General features: G+C 41.8%; 1 protein-coding gene across 1 annotated transcript in view; it reads left to right on the plus strand.

The window, feature by feature from the left end:
- mdn1 (midasin AAA ATPase 1) overlaps positions 1 to 25655 on the plus strand; it is a 135029-nt gene that overhangs the window by 36232 nt on the left and 73142 nt on the right. Inside the window, 12 exon segments of the mRNA XM_034204527.1 lie at positions 5536 to 5708; positions 17135 to 17216; positions 17763 to 17858; positions 19088 to 19200; positions 19839 to 19987; positions 20192 to 20252; positions 20556 to 20767; positions 20877 to 20980; positions 21954 to 22098; positions 22867 to 22963; positions 23666 to 23779; positions 23970 to 24117. Of these exon segments, the coding sequence (XP_034060418.1) occupies positions 5536 to 5708; positions 17135 to 17216; positions 17763 to 17858; positions 19088 to 19200; positions 19839 to 19987; positions 20192 to 20252; positions 20556 to 20767; positions 20877 to 20980; positions 21954 to 22098; positions 22867 to 22963; positions 23666 to 23779; positions 23970 to 24117 (1494 nt within the window).

Here is a 25655-nt window from a genome sequence, read left to right on the forward strand (position 1 = left end):
AGTACCTTGTAATTTGTCATACTACTTTTATTTATTATATTTTTAAATGGATTGGTCAATGTTATCATTGACCAATTTTAAACGTGTATCCTTTAATAAAATCACTTTTGAATGACTTTATGCTTACTATGTTTTAATGTGGGTTACACTAACATCTGCAATGTACATTTTGTCAATAATTATTTATATTACTGTACTATTACATGTTAATACAAAATAAAGTTAACTATCAAAGAAATCACAAACTCAAGTATAAAGAAGAGACCATGTTGTAAGAAAACACTTAACGGATAAACTACAATTTTATTGATCATGAAAATAATAAAAGAAAAGTATCGAAAAAGAATCGGAATCGCAATTCTTGACTTGGTATCGGTATCGAAACCAAAATGTTGGTATCAAATCAAATCAAGTTTTATTTATATAGCACATTTATAAACGATTTTTGGTCGAGCCAAAGTGCTGTACATATAATAAAATTAGCCTACAGTAGAGACACTTTACAGCAAATACAACAGCACAGATTGTTCAGAATATCAGTATGAGAAAAACGACACCCTCTATCCTTAGACCCTCTCATCGTACAAGGAAAAACTTCCAGAGAAAACCCACAGTTTAAGGGGAAAAAGTGGGAGAAACCTCAGGGAGAGCAACAGAGGAGGGATCCCTCTCCCAGGACGGACAGACGTGCAATAGATGCCGTGTGTAAATCAAAGAGATAATACATTTTACAGCATATAGACCGAATGTTAGGAAATGCATGTGTCTGTAATAAGAAGATGAATCCACGAGGATGTCAGCTACAATCCTGTGGAAGCCATCAGGGAAGCAGCATGACGAGACCCAAGGCAGGACCGCAGAGACAGGTTCAGCCACGACCCGAAGTCCACGACTTAATCCAGAACTCAGGATAGAGGATCCAAGACACAGGACTACAGCAAGAGGATCGGCCTCGACTCCGAATCCCGGCGTAGATATAGATACAAAACAAGAAAAAAGATTTGGCTGGGTTAATCGGAACAAGAGAATACACAGACACAGACAGAGAGGGAAAAGGTCATTGGATAAAAGTTATTCTTGATAACCCTCTAGAAAGATCTCATGAAACTTCCCCACTCAATCTATCAAGACCCGAGCAGTTCTATTAGATATAGGATAAGAAACAGAGATAGGGAGCACAAGAACCTATCTCTTCGTCAGATGCACTCCCCCGCTTATCTAAGCGACTCTGTACCCTGTTACCCTCTACAAGGCCATAGACCAGCAGAGGGAAAATGGGGGGTGGGTAACAGTGGCGTTTTCTCCCGGAGGCCAAGGGAAGCCAGGCTTCCCCTGTTTTTTCGGATTGTAGTTATAATTTAAATAAATAAATACAAACACTTTGTTTTGTTTCGATAATTCTCCTTTGCTGTGTGTTGCTGCCGGCCCGGCTCTCCCCCATTCTCATTGAGTATTTTACAAAGAGTGAAACAAACAGCGCTCCTCTAGATGTTATGGTGAAACAGTAGATTGCACTCCCTGTTGCGAGAGGAGGCCAGCCGAATCTAGCTTCCCTTGGTGAAAAAAAATGGAGGGATTGACCAATCAGATGAGGCCCACGTGATGCCCCTGCCAACCTGTGATTGGTCAGGGCCATGCCAAGGGAAGCTAGCCGCCTCTTGCTTCCCTTCAGAGGCGGCTGGCGGCTGGCGATTTGATTGGACACTGCCATCCAATCAAATCACATCAACATCAGTTTTAATACTGTAACTGTCATCACCGCCGTTAGAAATTATCAAGCAAATGAAGCATTATGGAGGGTGGAGATTTGGCGTACTTAATCAAACATAACTTTACTAAACTTCCGCTACAGCAGCAACTACAAATTAAATCAGATGACAGGCAAATGCCCGCACTCGAGCTGTGTGTACGCAGAGGAAAAAGGGAGAGAATCGGACGTTCAATGAGGACAATTATGTCCGCACGGAGTGGCTAACTGGAAGCGCTAAACTTCAGCGTCTAATTTGCTGGCCATGTCTTCTTTTTGACAAGGATTCGTGCTCCCTGAACAATCCTTGGGCAACTTCAGGATTCATCGACCTTGCCAACCTGTCACGGGCAATTGAGAGGCACGGTAAATCCAAAAATCACATAGATTGTGTGATTGTCTGCATACATTAATAAGTAAAATGCTTAAATTAATAAGGAGAGAGTTTCAGCTGGAGAGTGCGTGCGGACCTGTCGGTTAGATAACAGGCGTGTGCAAGTCCTGCATCTGTGTGATACAAATGTGTGTCAAATGATACCGGGCGCTGTAATCACTCATCTGGTTACGTTATTGACCACCCCCCGACCCAAAAAATGGGCTTCCCCTACATTTTTCCCCACGCCACGCTACTGCTGGGTAAGGGTTTTTAAGAATAAACCGCAAAGGTCTAAAGGGAAAAAAGATTAAATATAAGGTACTATATTTTAAGTAATCCTATCTACTATTCCTATATTCGAATAATGTATAAACTATTTTAAAAATACTTTATGAAATCCTATGTTATGTTATAAATATTAAAATAAAGAACTAAATGAATAAATAAATAAATAATTAAACAAAAGCCTGAGAGAAAAAGTGAGTTTTTTGTGTTGATTTAAAAAATAAAACAGGGTCTGGGCCGACCTCACATGGAGGGGCAAAGTATTCCAGAGCCTAGGGCCAGCCGCTGCGAATCTTTAAAAGATAAAAACGACTTGGTCTTAGCCAATAGTCGTATTTTGAAAAAGCAGGTCTTGACTACAATGCTAACCTGCTTATCAAATTTAAAGGCGCTGTTGAAGGTCACTCCAAGGTTCATAACAGAGGGTAGGATATTTTTATTGAGGGAGCCCAGAATATCAACCGGGGAGACTGTTGGTTGAGGTCCAAAAAAGATGACCTCGGTCTTGCTCTCATTGAGGGTGAGGAAGTTTTGGCTCAGCCAGGATTTAATCTCTGTTAAGCAGTCCTTCAACTGCTGTAGTGAGTTGGCATTTTGATTGAGAGGCAGATAGATTACATTACATTACATTGCATTTAGCTGACGCTTTTATCCAAAGCGACTTACAATAAGTACATTCGACCAGGAAGACACAACCTTGAAGAAAACAGAATTATATAAGTACATCAGGTTTCATAGAGCCAAACATTTCAAGTGCTACTCAACTGGCTTTAGGTAAGCCAGTCCTTTATTAGTATAAAAGTGCTTCGTTAATAGTTCTAACGCTCGAAGTGGAGTCGAAAGAGATGAGTTTTCAGTTTGCGCCGGAAGATGTGCAAGCTATCTGCCATCCTGATGTCAATGGGGAGCTCATTCCACCATCTTGGAGCCAGGACAGCAAACCCACGTGTTTTCGCCGATGGGAACTTGGGTCCCCCTTCGCAGCGAGGGCGCAACGAGTCGTTTGGCTGATGCAGAGCGTAGTGCACGCGCTGGGGTGTACGGTTTTAACCATGTCCTGGATGTAGGAAGGGCCAGATCCATTCGCAGCATGGTAAGCAAGTACCAGTGTCTTGAAGTGATTCTAGCAGTTACCGGAAGCCAGTGAAGGGAGCGGAGGAGCGGAGTGGTGTGGGAGAATTTAGGAAGGTTGAAGACCAGACGAGCCGCTGCATTCTGGATGAGCTGCAGAGGTCGGATGGCACATGCAGGTAGACCAGCCAGGAGGGAGTTGCAGTAGTCTAGGCGTGAGATGACGAGAGCCTGGACCAGAACCTGAGTCGCTTTCTGAGTCAGCTGGGGACGTATCTTCCTGATGTTGTAAAGCGTGTATCTGCAGCAACGGGTTGTAGCAGCGATGTTTGCAGTGAAGGACAGGTTGTTATCTAGGGTCACACCCAGATTCCTTGCAGTCTGAGTCGGGGAAACAACTGAGGTGCCGATGTTGATTGTTAGGTCAAGAGTGGGACAATCTTTTCCCGGGAGGAAGAACAGCTCAGTCTTGTCAAGGTTGAGCTTGAGGTGGTGAGCAGACATCCACTGAGATCTGTACATCATCAGCGTAACAATGGAAGGGGATATTATATTTTGTGAGAATTGAACCTCGGGGCAGTATATACAATAGAAAAAGGATGGGGCCCAGAATCGAGCCTTGGGGAACCCCACAGGTAAGAGGGGCTTTGGCAGAGGAGAAGGCACCTAACTGCACTGAGAAGCTACGGTCCGTCAAATAAGACCTGAACCATGCAAGGGCAGAGCCTGTAATGCCTGTGGACTGTTCAAGCTGTGACAACAGGATACTATGAGCCACAGTGTCAAAGGCAGCAGTTAAATCTAACAGCACCAAGACAGCTGGGTTGCCTGAGTCGGCGGCTAAGAGCAGATCATTGAAAACTCTTAAAAGGGCTGTTTCAGTACTATGCATAGGTTTAAAGCCAGACTGAAATTTTTCATGGATGCCATGCGTGGTTAAAAATGACTGCAGCTGGGCGTAGACTACTCGCTCCAGGGTATCGTGACAACACTACCCTTTATGCAAAAACGTTAAGACCTAATATAACTAAAAGGGGTGCGTTATAAAAAAATGCACTCCCCAATCCGTAATCATGAAGGTGGAATCTAACTATATCCAGAATAATTTGTAATGCATTTAGGGGTAGAAACATGTTTATTTCTGCTGTAAAGTTGGGTATTTTAACATGGGGGTCTATGGAAATTGCTCCTTTCTGCAGTCATCCCCCATCGGCCAATAGATGAACTGCAGTTTGAGGCACTTCCTTATGGGCTTCCCGGCTCTGCCCCAGAGTTTGCCGCTTGGTCCCGCCCCGCCCCGTCTAACAGTACAGAAAGCGTTGAGATGCATTTACTTAGGAATCGATAACCGGGATAGTAACCGAAACTAATATTTCTAAACGATCATGATGGAATCGACATTTCGGATTTTGGTACCCAACCCTACTCCTCGGTCCTCCTGTTAGTTTAACGTGCCTGCCTCTTAGTTAATTCCCAGGGTAACATGCACGCTGGAAATACTGAGGGAGGTACCGTCTGAACTGGATACTATGATTAATTTGAGTTAAAAATAGTGCGCGTTAAAGTCTCGAGATCAATCACATGCGTTAACTTTGACAGCCCTAATTTATATAAGTTAAAAGAAAAGGAACTTATGTTCCACTAATGGTTGAAACTGGACTGTCGGTCCAGAAGAAGTGCTGTTTGACGGATATGAAATATGATTTTGGCTTTGTTTCCGATTGCCCTTTCTACTGCTAACTGCACAATACTTAATTCAGTGAGATAAAAAAAGATTAGGTTGGATTTTCTCATGTAAATCTTGAAACTTGTTTCCCTCACCTACAGTATATGTTGATTGTTAATAACCATAGAACATTATTTTAAAAGCTCCCAGCTGATGTTTTTATGTAGAAGTTCATCTAACATGCAAAATGCATGCTAACATATAAACCATAGAAACAGGCTACTTTTGTTTATAATTCCATTGATTATTATAATGATGTCCTCATTCCTTAAATGTTCACTATAACAGACGTTGGCATGACTCAGAAATGTGCTGACCCCCTCTCTGCAGGTTCTGGTGGGCCGGTACCCTCAGCTGACCGTGGTGTCTGATCGGCTGCTGGACATCTACTGCCAGCTGACCGGGGAGAGACACAGGGACAGCAGCAGCCTGCAGACCCCAGAGGACAGCCCGCAGCATAGCGAGGACCGGAGCACGCTGGAGGGGAGGGCCCTATCCCTGAGGTGAGCCCCCGCTGACCCCTGCCTCCCTCTGCTCACCTTTATTTCATGAATACACTGATCTTATCGAAAGGGACTTGACTCAAAAAAGCAAAACTCCTACAAGTTCATAAGCTTTCAATAAACCAAACCAATATACGGCAATGTTGAGAAGATAGAACCGTTTCTTCTATTGGCCAAGGTGCAGTGGAGACAGATGGGTTTTCAGTCTGCTAGGGAAGACTAATTAGACTATAGGCGCTTTCACACCGGAGTACTTTTACCCGTACTTTTCCCGTTTAGTTCCGTTAGTGCCTGGAATTTTGCGTTCACACCAAAAGAGAACTTAGTTCAGAGAACTTTTACCCACTTTTTAGTGCCTGCTAGAGAGGTGGGACTATCCTGGGGAGAAAAAAGTACCCATTTCTGATTGGCTGGGCGAATTGCAAACCAGGCCCCGTAAAACTCTGAAAAGTATTTTTGAAGCCGCCATTGTATTTGCTGGCATTAGCATTATTAGCATTAGCCCCGCGCACCGACAGAGAGAGACTAACCTATGGCACACAAAAAAAATATGGGAGCGGTGGAGTGATGAGGAGGTGTCGGTGTTCTGGCGATTTACTCGGAAGGCTGCTGGGAGTCCTAGCAGCTTCTACTGAAGCCAGTCCCCAACTCCGGGGGACTTCCGGCCGGGGACTTCGGGTGGCAGTATACACCGTGAAGTTGTTTGCGGCCTGCCAGTAAACCCAAAGCAGAAGAAGAAGTGACGTCAGCGGCTTCATTTGCGTAATCTTCCCTCAGGGACTTATTCCGGTGTGATCTGTACTTAGTTCCATGGGGGTACTAAGTGCTGGGAACAGGGACGGATCTAGAAAAATATCCATGGGGTGGCAAGAGGGTGGCAGGAGAATTTCAGGGGTGGCATCCCCTGGCAGAAGTATATGCTGATTTAATCGCAGTCATATCAATCAATGTTAACTTGGAAAGCCACAACATTGATATTTTAACTCAATAACATTAGGTGACATTATTGTGGCACATCAGTAAAGCCTTACATATAAATATAAGGTGGCACACATCATTTAATGAATTTTAACTAGACAATAACTGAATGAGTTTGTCTCACTCTTAGACCAGCAGGGGTACCAAATCAATGCAGACTGCTGCAATAAGTACATTAATTAACTGTCTCATCGATGTTTGTCTGTATGAATATGATAATATTAAACAATCATATTATTCCTATCAGCTGTCAATCACTGTTATGATTCACATATTCAGTGTTATTATTAAATAAACTATTTTTGGAGGAGATAATGATGAATGTTCCTCAAGATGCTTGCTCACCCTCCTTCAAATTTGAAAGACAAGTAATTACTATCATAAATCAAAAGAATCAAAAGAACAGTTCAGCGCCCCACAACTTCATTGCAAGCAGTTACAACCTTGACTTTACATCAGAAAGAACAAACATTAAAGAAGTGACTAACTGCATCAATTAGGGTTAAAAAACGTGTATTCAGCTAAAACATAAACATCGCTGCAGTTATTATCCAGTGGAAATCTCTTTCGACTCCACTTCGAGCGATAGAACTATTAACGAAGCACTTTTATAAGCACTTTTATACTAATAAAGGACTGGCTTTTCTAAAGCCAGTTGAGTAGCACTTGAAATGTTTTTGCTCTATGAAACCTGATGTACTTATATGATTCTGTTTTCTTCAAGTTGTATTTTGTTGGACGAACGCACTTATTGTAAGTCGCTTTGGATAAAAGCGTCAGCTAAATGCAATGTAATGTAATGAAAGTCCTTACCTACTGGCCTAGTTAAATCAAAGTGGTTACTTTCTTTGGGCTGGGCAGTGTAGTTTTACACACCGTCTTATTTGACTTTCTCAGGACTTGAAACAGTTTTTGGGGGCAGAACCCCACAAAGAAGAAAAACAACACCTGCAACAACACCACGCCGTTATCTTGATTCTGATTGGCCAGAAGACATTATCAAAAATGTTCTATTGAGAAGACGATCACTACGTGACAAAAGTTTTTCAAAACCGTTTCTAGTCTTCGGTATTTCCAAACAAGTGGCTACTGAAATCAATCTTATTAAGTGCTGTCTGTGCAATTTACTCCGCGAGTTGGCGGACTTTATTTTGCTTACCTTAACATCATTTTTCATGGTGGGGTGGCTAAGCCATTTCTTGGTATGGCTGTAGCCTACCCCAGCCATACCCTGGCGCCGCCACTGACCGCGAATACCTCATTCCTTCCGTCTACTTGGATCCGAAATGCTTCTCGTTTTGCGCCGTTCAAATGAAATCGCCGCCAATAATATTTCCACGCTCGTTCCAGGGCCGGGGGAGGGGTTACAAGGCTTGCGCCTTGTGCTGCATTCACTTGCACTCGGACATTAGAGATTTTCTCTCATAAATGTCCGATGAGCCACAACCTTTTTTTTCAAAGCAAAGCTGCCAACTGAGGTGGCAGCTGGGGTGGCAAGGCATTTTTCTGAGGTGGCAGCTGCCACCCCGTGCCACCCTGTAGAACCGCCACTGGCTGGGAACTAAGTGCTGGGAACTAAGTACGGCAAAGTACTTGGTGTGAAAGCGGCTTATTATTACAAAAATGAAACTCTTATGCAAATCAGAATTGACACTCTGACTTTGAACTTTTTTAGACTTTATTTCCTGTGTGTCATAGCTGAGGATATAAGGTCATGCTGGAACCAAAAATAAAGGACTTACACATCCCTATGTTAACACCGTCTGGCCTCTCTGACCCGATTAATGTATCCTGATGGTCATTATCAGGGGGGGTAAACCAGAGCCCCCCCCCCCCCCCTTGTCAGACCCCCAACCCAATTAATATCACTAGCCTTTTAATGAGCTTTCCACTAGCTGCTGCTGTGTTCGATACTCTATTGATTGGACGTTCCGCTGGGCCGGAATCACCCAGTCTACGGGTCAGACCAGCGGCCTGTTGATCTGATTTAGTTACAATTGGCAAACAGTAACAGATACCTCCTAACATATATGTATTTTTTTAACATGGTGTTCTCATCTGCTGTATGGTGGTTTACTTGCTTTTTATTATTAATAACGTGCGCATACTTGGTTATTTTCTTCTTTTTTTTTATATGTAAGTGTATTCTTTTCACTTTATCTGCACTATACTTCTGCTTTTGTAATTATATACTTTTTTTATACTTTAAATGAAACGCCCCTTTTTAATATTAATGTATACTTTCTACATGACAAATGATCGTAGTAAACTCCAACAAAACAGCTTAAAAAGTTCACAGTGTGAAATCAAAGTTCCCGTTGGGCAGGCGGAGACAAGTAATTCATATTGTTTTGTGGACGTGGTTTGGATATTAAATAAGTGAAAATGCTGCTGCTTTAAAAGGTCAAAGTGCCACTAAAATAAGTAGGAAGTGATTCCAGTGTGACGTGTGTGCTGCTGAATATTCAGCCATGAAATAAGTTTCCATGCTCTGCACTTCAATATCACATACATACTTCATTTCAACTAAAGGTGCTAAATAAATGTAGTGGAGTAATAGTATACTTTTGACCAGGGCCGCCCCTCCCTACAGGCCAATCATGCAGGCTGCATGGGGCCCCGCCTTGTGCAGGGGGCCCTGCCCAGAGGGCCTCAGCTGCTGTGCACAGTTCTCCGCTCAGTTCTCTGCGCACCCCCGCGAGAGTGAGAGGTGACAAGGGGAGCATGCCTGTAACCCGACACCGTTGCAATGGATCGACATCTGACCAATCACGGCTTTGATACGGCCACTAGTGCAGGTGAAGAGATGTCGGTGAAAAGACAGTTTCAGTCCGGCGCAAGCAAGAGGGAAAAAAAACAAAACATGAAGAAACTAGAGCATCACTCGAAGGTGGGTTATTGTATGAGTCAAATGTACAACTTGCGAATGTTGTATAAGACAAATTGCCAATTGCCATATTAAAACATCAGCTGCAATTCACGACATGAAGAAGGCAGTCTCTGCATAGCATACAGGCTAATGGAGATGCAGTTATTTCCAGCATTCTTTATTTACCATTCATTCAAGTATGTGATGCCTTTTATCTGATAATGTACAGGAGGAAGAGTGATACACTGTCTGTCTAGTTGGCTTACATAACAGTTAAAGTTTATAGCCTAAAAAACATGGAGCATTTTTTCCCCTTTTATTCATTTTTATGTCAATTTGCACATTTCATGGTGACGCTCAGCCTCTCCCCTTAACTCCTAACAGTCATCATCATGTCAACCACAACACAGAGAAACACTGATAGAAATGTGTGTGTAGTTGTTGATACATTGCTGACAGAGGGAACTAGAATACAGATTTAAGAAATATCAGTTTTTGAGCATGTCATAAGCATGTTTTGTCTTGACTATATTACAACTATATTATAATAAAATAATATAGTATTTATATTATTGAATTGATTATGATTATTATTATTAGTAGAAGTAGTTTATTTGCATTAATTAATTATATTTTAATCTTTTTGAGGCTATTATTTGGCAGGAAATGCAGACGTATTCACCTGTAAACGCATACTGAACGACATACATGCACATTTATCATTTATCTCACTGTATACAAAAGTAACTGTGTTGATAATAATAATAAACAGGAATTGTATTTTCAAAGTAGCCTACTTTGTTTCCAAATGTTTTTTCTTCCACTCCTGTCGTTTGGGGGGCGGGGGGGCTCATCTCACAATGTCGCTTGGGGCCCCAAGTTGCTTTTTCCCTCTGAACTTTGGTGGAGTAGAAGTTAGGGCTGTACCCGAATATTCGTTCGTTGGAGTACTATTCGGGTTTCGTTTTTATTTTTATTTGAATGTATTGAAAACTCCAATATCAACGTAAGAGCTTGTGCCTCTTCGGGGGGGGGGGGGTGCTAACACTTAACCATAAACGTTATCGTTTACTTTCTCCGTCTTTATATGTAGATATTACTTTTTCTCCGTTAATCTCCGTCACGTTGTTTCCATAGCAACAACAACTTCCTGTCAACAGCGCTAACTCTCCTTCAAATAAAAGCATGTCCATACAAAATAGGAAGCCAAGCCAAATTACACTTGATACAACTGCAACGAAAGTAACAAACACAATGCAATATCCTTTCCAATTTCAAAGAACACAAATTGGGTTGTATACATGAACAAATAACTATAAAACGACAATGCTGTAGAATAACAAAATGAATGCCGTGAATAAACCGAAATACACGTGTTGAAGCGGTTCGCTGCCGATTACTACAGAATATCCGGAGCCCGTAAAGCAGGGTTGCCAACTTTGGGTACCTGGCTGGAGTGAGATTTTGATATCATGGGTTTAATTACACATATGCACACTAAATTACTGCTATCGTGTCAGTAGCGGGACCTTAGCATGATATATATATATATATATATATACACAATGTATACAAATACACAATATTGGCACAAAGAAGGGCACAAAGTTTCATTCACTAATGAAAGTCAAACACATGTTTGTTTCCACTGTTTTATTGTGTGCATGCATAGGCCTGTCGCGATAAGCAATTCATTGACTTATCGTACGATAAATAAAAATGAACTCGATACATTTCCATTTACATGAGGATGTGATTAGCAGTTTGAAAGGATGTACTTGAATTATTATTATATATTATCATTATGTCAGTGGTCTAAAATGGTCATACAACGGTGCCGACAATATTATCGTTTATCGCAATAATTTCCGGGAAAATGTATCCAACAAAATTAATGATCGTGAGATGCCTATACATGAAATACACACACACAAACAAATCTACAGACTTACTTCAAACTGCCAAATATATTAATTAACACACTCTCACTCTCATATACTCTTTGACTCTATTTTGGCCTAGTAGAACAATAAGCAGCAGACTTTTACTTTTTATCATTTGCATGCGCAATACGGGTCGGGGATTGACCAACCGGCTCCCACTGCTCTGCTGTCTGTTAACGTTGTTAAGAGTGGTGGGGGCAGTGCTTGAATTGGAATGAAAAAGGTGCCAGTACTCTAAAATCAGCAACTTTTTCAAGTCAATTTTATATATACAGCCCACAAACAAGAATTTGGCTACTATAATGCTGGTGGGTTTGTCTCTTTACTACTGTATATTTTAGAAAGGTTCACTGTACTTAACATTTTTTATGATAGGCAGCGGATATGGCTAAAGCTCAGTAAGGTCAATATTAACTGAAAATATAGCAATCAAAGTCTAGATCTTCTGCTGAAGACACATGAAGCAGAGACCTTTCAGGTGAGAGCCCCTCTGGTGGTGTTCAACATTAATGACAAGGAAACAAAGCTCTGGTCAGAAGCATTTTTTATAAAAAGCTTTAACAAAATTAAGTATTTCTGTACATTTTGAATGCAATCTAACTTTCCAACTCAGAAAACGAAAAACAAAAAAGTGCCAAAAGTCTTCTCACATGGCTGAGCTGCTTTGCAATATACTTCACCACTGAAGAATACAAATATGTATAAAGTAAACTATGATGCAATCTAACTTTCCAACTCAGAAAAATGATAAAGAGCATGAACAAAGAACATGTAAAAACAAATGCAAAAATTTGCACAATCTAAAATGAGAAACTGTAACTGCAAGTAACAAAGTCTGAGCCATGGTAAAGAGTTACATTGAACACCAAGCTGATCAGATAACTCCCTGGTTGGTCTGAAGTCCTTCTATCTCCAGGATCTGTACAAATCGGCACATTATGCCAAAAGTCTTCTCACTGGGTGAGCTGCTTTGCAATATACTTCACATTGTTAGAAAAGTCTCCAGAAGGCCTTGGGGACATCAATATCAGGGGCTGGAGCTGGACAGGCTCTTTCATCAGCACTTCTCCTTCCCTTTGCCAGCCAGGACCTCACATACTGTTCCGGATTGAACTGTCCTAGTGATGGTCCATTACATTTAATGAAAACCAGGCTGGACAGTCGGCTGACAGAGAGAGCATTCCTTTTTGCAGTAAGGATATCGTTCATGCAGCTGAATGCCCGCTCACACTCACTAGTGGAGACAGCGATGGTTCGGACTGCTTTCAGTAGAGGCTCCATGGCAGCAGGTGTACGGGATGCCCTGGTTTCCTTGTATTCGCGAAAGCCCTGAACAGTCTCTCTTCTGTCCACTTTCAGCACTTCGCACAAACGTAGCACCTCTACGTCCCCATACTGTACGTCTAACTCCTCTTCAGGCCAACTTCCAGGATGGATAACTTTCATGTCCTGGATTAGCTGATTGTCCCGGGCCTCCCGGCCATTTAATGGGATTTCTCTTGTGCTGACATGAGAGGAGGTTGTGGAAGTCATTCTGTGTCTCAGATTCTCTACCATACTGCGGAAAAACTGACCTGCATGAATCTGTACAAGCCTGCCATTCTCACGCAGGGCAACACCCTTGAAGGACTTCTCAGCTAGAGCTGTATGAACTGTAGTCATGTGTGGGCCAGGCATGGTGACCATGGATTCAAAAAACTCGTATTTCTCGAGTTAAGAGCCTATCTGCTGTAGGCAGTGTCATCTCTCTTTTTTGGAGTTGCCGAGAGAGGTCGCTGAGCTCTGTGAGCGCATCGTACATCAGTCCCAGATTGCTGACAAACGTTGCAGATGTGAGCACATCATCCAGGCCCTTGTACTTTGCTCTGTCTCTGGAATCCCTGCTCGTGTCGTTTGCAGCATTTGTGAAGTGATCATGAAGCACTCGGTAGTTTTCCCAGACTGCTCTGACGCTCCTTTCACTTGAAGCCACCCCAGCGGATGGACAAAACACGCCCTATCACCAGGAGACGCTGTCCGACTGCTTGCGCACACTGCGCTAACTGCCTCTGATTTTTGGGGGAGGCATGGAACAAGGAATAGAGTTTGTCAAAAAAAGATCTGGAAATGATTGAGCCCTGAGACCTCCTTGACCACATCCCCAACTGCCAGCTCTAGACGATGATTGGAGCAGTGCCACACAAACAGGCTTGAGAATTTACTACACAACTGGGTAGCAACGCCTGTTCTCTTCCCTAGCATGACTGAAGCCCCATCACATGCAAAAGAAACGAAACACTGACCTAAAAAGTCCTCGTTAAAATCTCTTCCAAGACACTCCATTAACGCCTTTGTGATGTCATCAGCCGTTGTTCCATCCAACTCGATCAGCTTCCCAAAAAAACGTTTCGGGCTCAGCATCAGCTAATGCTGAGCGTAGACACACAACAAGCACCGTTTTACCACTAATAGTGGTAGATTCATCGACCAAAACACAGAGTTTTCTTTGGTTTTCTGTAATGTCTTTTGCCATTTTTTTCTTCAGCTCATGAGCTATGTGGTCGATGATTTCGCCACAGGTTTTATTGGAGTGCAAAACCCTGCCCACGTTCAGCCCATTCAGTTTCTGTACATTCAAATCAATTGGCATGTCTGTGAATGGCCGGCTATGTTTGCCAATTTTATATGCCGTTCGAAAAACTCTGATAGTGGTGTCTAATTCAGATTTATGCATAGACTGCACTTGATGTTGAATAGTTTCACGTGAAGCAGATGTAAGGATGTCAGCAGCTTTTACATGGGCTTGTGATTCTTTATGTTCTTTGATTTTTTTTCTCAGGCTAGCTTGTTGTTTGCCCTTGTCAACACCGAAATGAGACACTGCACACTCACCCCATTCAGTTGACGGTTTCAGTCCTTGTCCAGTGTGTGTTCCCAAAGATTTGACATCTCTGCATATCCGACATCCTAGCTTCTTATCTTTAAGAAGGAGCCATGCATTGGTCTTGCAAAAATATTGCACCTGGTCCGTTGTCCAGCAGTCAGGTGCATCGCTTTGCCCGGTGTTGGTGGTGGCAGTTGAGCCAGCAGCAGCAGCTAACGTTAGAGGTTCTGGAGGAGGCGGCGGAGCTAGTGCTAATGCTAATGCACTAGAACTTGGAGCAGGAGGATCAACCAAAGAAAGCTCCCCATCAGACACCATTTCCAACACAGGCACAGCATTCTCTGTATTTGAAGTTTCTTCCGGCGACAACCGCTGTCTTTTTGCACTTTTATTAATCCACGCTAACATTTTAGAAATGCTAATTTGTGACGTGACTTGCTTTCCTTCTCTCGGGGGCGTGCCTGCTCTGTTCTATCACTCTACATAGCCACCCACTGGGTGGGAGTTTGCACTGCATAAACACAACACACGTGCATCTAGGTATGTAAATTGTAAAGCATTAAAACATGGTTTTACTAACAGTTTTCAGTATGTTGTTACTTCGGCATTATTATTATTATTATTTTGAAACGTGTATTACTACTAAATCACGGTCAAATAGGTTAATTTTGACATAGTCGTTTCCACCACAGTATTTACATGGAGAAGATAAGCCCCGCCCCCCTCTCCAGCACGTTCTGTTTGAATGACAGGAGTAAACAGCTGACAGCCGCTGTGAAACTCCAGCGGTTAGAGCGATGAGAATGTCCGTTCGGCACCTCATGACGCATCTACTGAGTACCGGGCGGCTGTATATATATATATGGATGTATAATAAGAACGGCGGGAGAGTGTTGAGTACTGGCACGGTGCATGAGTACCGGAGTACCGCCAGCATGCCGGTACTGAGCAAGAAGTGCCGGTACTCCATGGGTCAGAACCAGAAGTGCCGGTACTGCGTACCGGTGAGTACCGGCCCAATTCCAGCACTGGGTGGGGGCGGGGAGGGAGCGGATCCACTGCTTGAGCAGCTGTCAACTCAACATTGTAAATAACCAACCAAAAACGATCGCTGGCGTGAGAATAGTTTGGGCAGCGTGAGAGCGTGACATTGAGAGTGAAAGCGTGTCACAACGTGAGAGTTGGCAACCCTGCGTAAAGTGGTATTCGGGACAGCCCTAGTAGAAGTACAAAGTAGCAACACATTTAAACAATTAAGTAAAGTACTAGTATATCAAAATTGTACTTGAGTAGTGTACTTTAATAAATGTACTTAGTTACTTTACACCACTGACTAACGGTCCCTGCCTGAATGATTTCATGTTTATTCAATGCGTCGCAGCTTGCATGCAGTACAGACACCAAGTTCTATTGTAATCTTCTTGATTAGCACATGGAACATCAAATACCTGAATAAGCTCATTTAGAGATTGTAGTGGACTCTCTTACGTCTCTATGACATAGTGTTAATTTCGTCAGCTATTTTTTAATTTAGTTTTAGTCTTAGTCCTGTGTTAAATTTCCTTTTTAGTTTTAGTCATATTTAGTCACCTTCATCCTGTTTTTATTTAGTCAAGTTTTAGTCGACTAAAAGTCTGAGCATTTTAGTCTTATTTTAGTCGACTAAAACAATAAACATTTTAGTCAAGATTTAGTCGACTAAAAGTCTGAGCATTTTAGTCTTATTTTAGTCAAAGAAAACTAATTATTTGAGTCTACTTTTTGTCAATAAAAACTGTTGAGTATTTTTTAGTCATCAGATTATATAGAACATTTCAGTCAAACTAGTCTAGCCAAAACCAATAATTTGTCATTTTAGTATATATAAATAAATAAGATTATATCTTGTCCTTATTTGATGAAAAACACAGGTTGAATGATTTGCAGAGAGTATCTGCTCAGGTTTGTGGTGTTTTCACCAGCTGTGTTATGGCCACATTGCTTCCCTTCTGATAAAACAATGTGTTACCTTTTTTTCTCCGCCTCATTGTAGCGAAAATGGGCCCAAATATCACATAGTTTCTTTCTCCCAAGCAGTGGTGGCTTTAGACTTTTTCGTTGTCAGTCATTTTGACGGACAGGATCGTAACATTTCCGTCATAATCCATTATTATCCGTCGAGTGCACAATTTATCTCTCACTCGCGCTGACGGGGGGGGTCTTCGGTTAACGCGAGTGCGACCACTGCTCCCAAGCCCTGTTGTTGCCATTTTATTTTCTGTTGAATAAGGTTAGTTAGACCATGAGTTAGACCCGAGTCTTCCTGACAGTTCATATTGTGCCGCTGCCCGGTGTAATTCAAATGTACCGCCGCGCGCACCGCAGACACACAGCTGCTGCCCAGCCGCAGCACCGGAAATGGAACTGCTGGGAGAAAAACTGACTATCAGAGATGTAACGTTATCTTTGATAATATTTCGTCTACTCATTTTTCGTCAACGAAAGTAAAGAGAGATTTTGGCATAGTTTTTATTTAGTAAACTACATTTTCGTCTCGTCACTTTTCGTCAACGATATTGCATGATGATTTCGTTAGTTATTGTTTACTGCCGTCGGTGCCGTCTCGTCATCGTCTCGTTTTCGTCATGGAAAAAAAGGTCGTTGACGAACATATTTCGTCATAGTTTTAGTCAACGAAATTAACACTACTATGACATCTACATTTCATAAAAATAAAAAAACTTTGTTACACTCATGTTAATTGTATGTTTTGTCTTGATGTGTGTTCATTCAGGGACCTGCTGAAGTGGTGTGAGCGGATCAGTGTTAACTTCGACAGCACCTCTTCAGCCACAGCACAGAACGTCTTCCAGGAGGTCAGTGGGTTTGTTCTACTAAAATGTTCACAACACAGGATACATATCTGTCCCACGCAGAGGCCAGCAGATAGCATGTACTTCAATACTGCTGAAAGTATTGGATTACATGTAATGAGATGATTTAATCAGGATACAACATAAAGGTAACTGTATTTGATTACAATTACATTATACAAAAATAAGTAATCAGATTACTGTTACATCAAAAAAGAGAGCAGGATTACAGTGAAATCAGGTTACATTCTTTTAAAATGTTCATACTCAGATTAGGTTACTGAGATTTTGTACAGGTAATTAGTTATTGTAACGGATTACATTTTTAAAGTAACCCTCCCAACCCTGCTAGGAGGTTAGTCGTACTGCACTGGAATACCCGTTTCTATTTTTAGAAGTACAAATGTGTTTTGGCTGTACATCGGGTGTTGATTGAGGATGAATGATTTCTCTCTCCATAATGTCTCTCTCCATAATGTCCCTCTCCATAATGTCCCTCTCCATAATGTCCCTCTCCATAATGTCTTTCTCCATAATGTCTCTCTCCAGGCTCTGGACTGCTTCACTGCCATGCTGTCCCGTCCTGAAGGCCGCCTGCGAATGGCCGAGATCATTGGAAGCAAGCTGAACATCTCCAAAGAGAAGGTACCTGACCTCTGCTCTGGAAAAAAAAGTTAGAGAGGGTCGGAGGCATTCACATGAAGTGTTTGTGATCTATCTGCCAAGTGTGATCCCTCGGGTCTTCTCTCCTGAGTTTAGTATTTACAAACCGGTCAGAAAAAGGGTTGATGGGATCATCTTTATGAAATCCTTTAAAAAAAAGAAAAAGAAATAGATGCCTAATATAGACCTTTAGTCGTTATTCATCGTTACATGCACAGAACTGGCAAGTTATATAGACATTGTTTTGTCACAGCAGCATTTTTTATCTACAACAATTACAAAATGTCTTTTTAAAAATACAAATCAAATAAAAATACACATTCAAAGTTAAAACACAATATATACATTCTCGGAAAAAAATACATATATTCAGAGAAGCATCTAAACTCTAAACACTATAAAATATACAGAAGACATTAGAATGTTATTTTTATTTGATATACCAAAACAATCTAGTGTACTATGTATACGTTAAAAAAGTAAAATATGAAAACAAATATATCTGTGATGGACACAAATGAAATGAAGTAAATTTAAAAAGATGATCTTATCTTTAAAGTATGTAAAGCATCCCCTACTGCATTGATTGATTAGAAAATAAATTGGAAATGTAGTCCTAAAAGGTCTCCCTGTTTTATGATCTACATCAGGGGTTTCCAAATTCTAGAAGTATAATGGAATATGGCCCACACATAAAACGTGTGCTTGTCTTTAATTGTACTTCTGAAATATGTAAATATATTGCACACTGCACAGTATTCATGTGTTAATATGCCTCATTTTCAAATCAAATCAGTCAATTCAAGTTGAGAACATTTTCTAACAAATCTTAGTTGATAAAAAAAAGCCAGATATCATAATTCCATTACCAGCTTGAAATAGACCCTTCGTATTTCTCCTTTTTATATTCAATCTGAGGCTCCTGTGTTAAGGGATGAGCTGCCAACACTGTTTGTAACCAAATAAAGGAAACCCTGTGGAGAGCTGTGAAGGAGGCTGGTTTTTCCTAAGGCATATTCAAGTATCAAGAATAAGTTTTCTACATTTGCTTGATTTTGCTAACTGATAACTTAACTTATGAGGCATTTGACATCAGCTCTAGTGAGGGGCCCAGCCCTTCGTATGTTTTTCTGTATGTGGCCCTCAGTGAAGAATGTTTGGACCCCCCTGGTCTACAGTTGTCGTAATGTTCTGATGCTTTCTGTGTTCAGGCCCAGCACTTCTGCCAGATGTACCAGCCGGGCATCTCTGTGAGCGAGGTGGGGGTGTCAGTGGGGAGAGTGACTCTGTGTCGGAAGCAGACGGAAGCGGTGCAGCTCAGTGTGTAAGTGGGACACCTCGCCCCCCCTGACCTCTCTTTGCACCATATATGCATCAGCTGGTTGTTGTGCCAACATTCCCCCATCTGATAGGAACAAATAGTCCCCCCTGCTGGCAAATTGAATAAACATTGCATTGATTTTAAAATGCATTCTGATGTAAGCAGAGCCATCAGGTCATTTCCAAATATTCATAGATTATTACACTAAAGCCAATATGAATGAGAGTCAGCCTTTTCATTGAAGCCTGTCAATAGTGTGTGCATGTTAAGTAGTTTGAGGTTGTAATATATATATATAATAATGTAACACAACATCTCTGCTATTGCTGCATCTAATACAACCATTATTTATTTTACAAAGGAAGAAATTGAAATCATAAGCAATATTTTTTTAAAAAGGAAAAAAAACACATTTAACATTTCACTGCCGTTTTGCTGGTCTGGTATGCTGTTTGTTAAATCACATGACTGTGATCTCTAAACATTAATAACCTTTGAGTTTATTACATGTGTCGGCTCTGGAGACAAGGCAACGTGATTAAACAGTTAACAAAATCAACCTCCAGGCCTGTTATAGTATTTGATCCACCACTGAATATGTAATGATTTAATGTGTTAATTTATTTTACTTCCATGAACAGGGACAGCCAGACGTTTGCTGCCACGCGGCCCTCTGCCGTGCTGCTGGAGCAGTTAGCAGTGTGTGTGGCTAAAGGGGAGCCGGTGCTGCTGGTGGGGGAGACGGGGACAGGGAAGACTTCCACTGTGCAGCACCTGACCAGAGTCACAGGTGAGCCCAGGAGCCCCCCCTCTCCACATACTTAAGTGTCCTTGAACCTCACATTTCTCCTGACAATTTCTTTTTTTATTGGCATTTCGGTTTTTCAGTAAAAGACATCACACAAATGTAAAACCCCCAAATAAGAATAAATAAAAATACAACAAAGTAACAATGAAAACGTATACAGATGTTGACACCGGTGTGTGTTTACAGGACACAGGCTGCGGGTGGTGAACATGAACCAGCAAAGTGACACTGCTGACCTGCTCGGAGGGTGAGTCAAAAGCACATTTTACATTTACATCCCAACATTTCATTATTTGAATAGCTGCTACAAATGTTTAAGCCATGGTTGTGTACTTATTTGTCTTTATTTTTCTTTAGCTGTGACACTAAATGTCCCCACTGTGGAATTAATAAAGGATTTCTGATTCTGTTTAAAAACATCAATATATGTATATCAAATACCATTCTTTTTTCTTAAACAACATACAGTATCAAAAACAATATACAGGAGTGTGCATATTGTCAATTTTTGACACCCATTGAAGTTTAAAACTCTGTTATTTTATTGCAGGTACAAGCCAGTAGACCACAAGCAGATCCTGCTCCCTCTGCGTGAGGCCTTCGAGGACCTGTTCTCGCAGACGTACTCCAGGAAGCAGAACCTGAGCTTCCTGGGCCACGTGCAGACCTGCTTCAGAGGGAAGCGCTGGCAGGACCTGCTCAAACTCATGGACCACGTCTGCAAGTCTGCCGTCACCGAGGAGCTGCAGAAGAAGCCCAATGGTAGTGAACCAGACAGAATGAGCAATGATACGAACTCAGCTCGATGAAAGGCTGATATTAACACTGTGTGTGTGTGTGTGTGTGTGTGTGTGTGTGTGTGTGTGTGTAGCCGCTCAGCTGCAGGAGCAGTGGGAGGCTCTGGCTGCTAAGCTGAACCAGACCCAGCAGCAGATCCGAGCCTGCGAGGCGGCCATGGTGTTTGCATTTGTGGAGGTAAAGACTCACAAAAATGTTTCTTCATAGAGTGCCCTGATAGCATAAGGACCACAATGCGTACCACATAAACATCCCCGTTACTCTCCGTACATTAGAACTTCAAATAACCGGGGGTGGAGGAGGTAAAGATATGAATGCCACACAGTACAATTCCTGCATTTAAAACCTTTCTTAAGGAAGTGTTATAAGCAAAACGTTTTGAAAGTATCTCAAATTAAAAGTATTTATTCTGCAGTAAAATGTTCCCTCTCAATGTTTAACTGTTATAAATATATTTGATGTTTCTTGATTAATAGTACTGCTGCATTCACATGTAAGCTGCATTTATGCTAATTTCAACTCCTTTTATATACTATATATATTCTTTAAGATAGTTATATTTTTGTAGCTACCTCATGGAACACAGCCCTGCTTTCAGCTTTGTCACAATGCATTTTCCAGCTGTTTAAAGATGCTTTTGAAAATAGTTTTCAGCTTAACGGCCCGTCCACACAGCGTTGAAGCTTCAACGCTTCTGCCCATTCACTTTGAATGGGGTGACGTCACGTTTCGCCGAACTGCATTGTGGGAGCGAAGCGTAGATTTGTTCGTGACGAAAGTTGAGCAATGTTCAACTTTTGAAGCTTTGGCGTCAGCCAATCAAATCCTATGCCAGTACAAGCTCTAGCCAATCAAACCGCATGCTTGTGTGTCCGGGGCGGGAGATTCATGTGATTGGTTGTTGGTCGAGTTTCAGCCCCCCCCCCACCGGCAAGCGACAACGCACGCCGCCGTGTGGACGGGCCATAAGAGTTAGGATATTTTTCTCAATACATAAAGAAACATCCTTCTGTTTATCACAAACTTTCAAAAGACATGGTTTTCACTGGACAGGAAGGGTATGAAGAGTTGTTGTAAGAGAGATGAGGTGGGGTGTGTAGAAGGAACCTCTTGTGGTGGAGCGGCTCTGACCTCTGTGTGCCCTCCTCAGGGGACGCTGGCTCAGGCGGTGAAGAAGGGCCACTGGATCCTGCTGGATGAGATCAACCTGGCAGCAGCTGAGACTCTGGAGTGTCTGAGCGGGCTGCTGGAGGGCAGCGCCGGCTCCCTGGTGCTGCTGGACCGAGGAGACACCGGTGAGGACTCGACACACAGGGCTGGGATTTAATAGTATTTAACTGAATATAAATCAAGTACCAACTCTATTTCTGTGTCTCATATTGAATGCTGTCAGATTCAGATTTCAACATTTGAACCATAGTTAAATACTCATACACACAGTGGTTAAGCATATTTCCTATTTCTTATTGTTTCTCTAGAAGTCCAGATTCACAATCAAGTGACATGTCTTGCCCGTGTATGGTCTTTGGAATAGCACTCTGGCTGGCAGACCACATTAGCTGAATGCTCATCACACCATTTCATCATAAAAGTTTAGCAAATGTTTGATATAACGGGAACTGGTTATCTGAGTGTGACTGTAGTTACAGTTACTGTGTGACATCAGCTCAGGATGGGCTACATGAAGAGTCAACATGCTGTTTGTGCTGCTGTGTACTTGTGTGATCTAAAAAAGTTGAATTGATTCCTCCATTTCAATTAAAGACTACAAAGACACTACTTATCGGTATTTCAGCTTTTAAGGACACACAGCATTCTCACCAGATCCATAGCACCAAATGCATCCTCCCTGATCCATCACTCACTCAATCATCAAATGAACTTCTAACACTTTACAACAGCTCACCTCTGGCCGGCAGAGAGCTCACTGCTCCATACTTTCAGTTTCTCCCTCCATTACTTGAACATTTTGCACAACAGCTACTTACACAACTGTATGTCAGATCATATGTATATATGTTTCTGCTACTGTAATATATGAGTGTTTTGTTGTGTTGTCACAGAGCCCCTGGTCCGGCACCCAGACTTCCGGCTCTTCGCCTGCATGAACCCAGCCACTGACGTGGGGAAGAGGAACCTCCCTCTGGGCCTCAGGAACAGGTGAGTGCAGAGTGAGAGGCTTAGGTCATCACTGTGGTGGCAGATTCAATTCCATTAGGAGAAATACATCAATGAATGAAATTGATCTGAAATTGTAGGAACTGAGCAGTTATCATTAGACATTATCTAAACATTTCCACCATTAAAACATAAAACCCTCCTGTCCTTATCCATTTGCAAATCCACCTTTTGCCCTTCTGGAAGGACCATTCTAAACAAATGTATTTTTGTAAATCTGTTTCATACAGAAAAAGATAGTGTAGTATAGGACATCATATATATGCTGTATATATGATTATATGATAATAGCATCATGTTGGACTGAGCTATTATTTTTTGTATAATTATTAAGAAAATATAAAAAATGTACAGTACAGGCCATAATAACAATTAAATAATAATAATAATATATTGAATTTATCATGCGCTTTATCAATTGCTCATAGATGCTTTACAGAGGTACAAAGTCAACTTTAAAATCCAGCAATGGAACAACATCTATCACAAGGACACAGAATCACTCACACATTAAAAGCTGGTCTGAAAAGGTGAGTTTGGGTCAGTGTTTTGAGGCTTGGGAGATCAGTGCAGTCTCTGATTAGATGTGGGAGTTCCATTTAGATGTTAAAGTGGAAGGAAAGAAACACCTAAACATGGTCCAGTTACAGTGATGCCAACCGTGTGTGTGTGTGTGTGTGTCAGGTTCACTGAGCTGTATGTGGAGGAGCTGGAGAATGAGGGCGACCTGCGGATTCTGGTTTCAGACTACCTGAAGGGTTTGAATCCACACCGGAACATCATCAGCGGCATCATAAGGTCAGCCTTTAATCACTGACAGTGCATTAACCACTGCTCTTTACACAGGGGACACCGCTGAAAAGGCTTCTTCTCCTCATCCCTGCTCAGACCCCTCTCCTTCCTCACTCTTTATGCTCACTTTGTTGCACTTTTTAGAACCCTGCTGTAGTCTCAAGCTGATTTCCTCCTTGATTGTGTTTGTGTGCAGTTTTTACCTGGCAGTGCGAAAGGAGGCCCACTCCCACCTGGTGGACGGGACGGGCCACAGACCCCACTACAGCCTGAGGACCCTGTGCAGGGCGCTGAAGTACGTGGCAGCAAACCCCTGCTGCAGCGTGCAGCGCTCACTCTATGAGGTACACACACAAGCTCCTTTAACACTTCAACCATTGACCCCCCTGCATTTTTTTAAATACGTGTAATTCTGTTGTAATGAAACCCACACATCTGTCACTGCATGGCTTTTCCTAGAATGTGTAAATGATGGGCTGTCAAATGAATTTAAACTTTTGAATAATGTTGTTAATCTACTATTAGCAAATCAAAAATCTACTATTAGCAAATCAAAAACAAACCACAATAACTGAGTTTAAAGCTTGCTTAGTATATAAGGAAATTATGAAAATGAACAAATTCAATGTTTCAGAAATGATTTCTCTGCGAGTGCTGACGCTGTTGCGATAGTCAAAATGTTAATGGGTGTTGGTGCTTCTACTGTTAAGGGTCATTATATTGACAACATTTTTTGTATGTAAATCTGGTGACATAAAGAGTTTCCTGTAGCTTTTAGTTTAGCAGTGTGAGAAAAAGTTTTTAGAGAGTACTTGTCCATGAACAAGTGAGTTTGGCAATGTACTTGTCCGAATACATTTTTCACTTGTCCAGAATGGACAAAAATTGGGGCCACTGGAATCTTCTTCTTCGCCATCGTATTTTTCCACGTTTTTTACGACACCGCTAACGTAAGTGAGCGGTACGCTTTTACTGCATCACACATAGGGTTGGGTATCGTTTGGATTTTAACAATTCCGGTTATGCTTTTCGATTCCGGTTATTTTCGGTTCTCGATTCCGGTTCTTTGAGAGAGTAAAAATAAGTCCCATGACAAACTGGGAGAAAAATATATTTATGAAAACATTAAGTCAAATCTGTATTCCTATTTACAAATCACTTACATTCACATACTGTTGAATTTCGTTACGGTTATTGAATAAAATATATAAAAATAATCTCTGCATTGTTTAGTTAGTTCTAAGTGGTGCAGTTTGAGAATGTACAATTGGCCCAGTCTCCTCTGAAGTTACACTGCAACCTGCCTGTGAGACAGAGTCCAACCACACATGTCCAACACATAGGCCTAATAATAATACATTAGATTTATAGGCCTAGCGCTTTTCTACAACTAGAAGACGCTTGCACGTTTACACATGTCCTGCAATACACATGCTGCAGCTTCCCAGCTGCTCACTGTTTGTAAAAGTAAATAAATAGTATTTTCATTTCAATAATGTACTTTCTTTACCCTGCTTCATAAACAATACTGACATCCCTGTGCTCCTCCGAGTCTGGGGGTCCGGGGATGTGAGGACAGCGCGAGGACACAGACAGGGAGGCTGCTTTACTTCATAAAGGAAATGGTGGTCAACATAGGAGCTAAAACACTTAATAACCTTCATTACGTGTTAGAGAAAGAACATAAGAAAGTTTGACAAAGATGAGGCTGTTAAACGGGCAGCGGATCCGCTGTGTGTAGAAAGAAAGAGAGAGAGAGAGAGAGAGAGAGAGAGAGAGAGAGAGAGAGAGAGAGAGAGAGAGAGAGAGAGAGAGAGAGAGGAGAGAGAGAGAGAGAGAGAGAGAGAGAGAGAGAGAGAGAGAGAGAGAGAGATAGAGAGAG

Source organism: Gymnodraco acuticeps, unplaced genomic scaffold (genome assembly GCF_902827175.1).
Source record: "Gymnodraco acuticeps unplaced genomic scaffold, fGymAcu1.1, whole genome shotgun sequence".
Lineage (NCBI taxonomy): Eukaryota > Metazoa > Chordata > Actinopteri > Perciformes > Bathydraconidae > Gymnodraco > Gymnodraco acuticeps.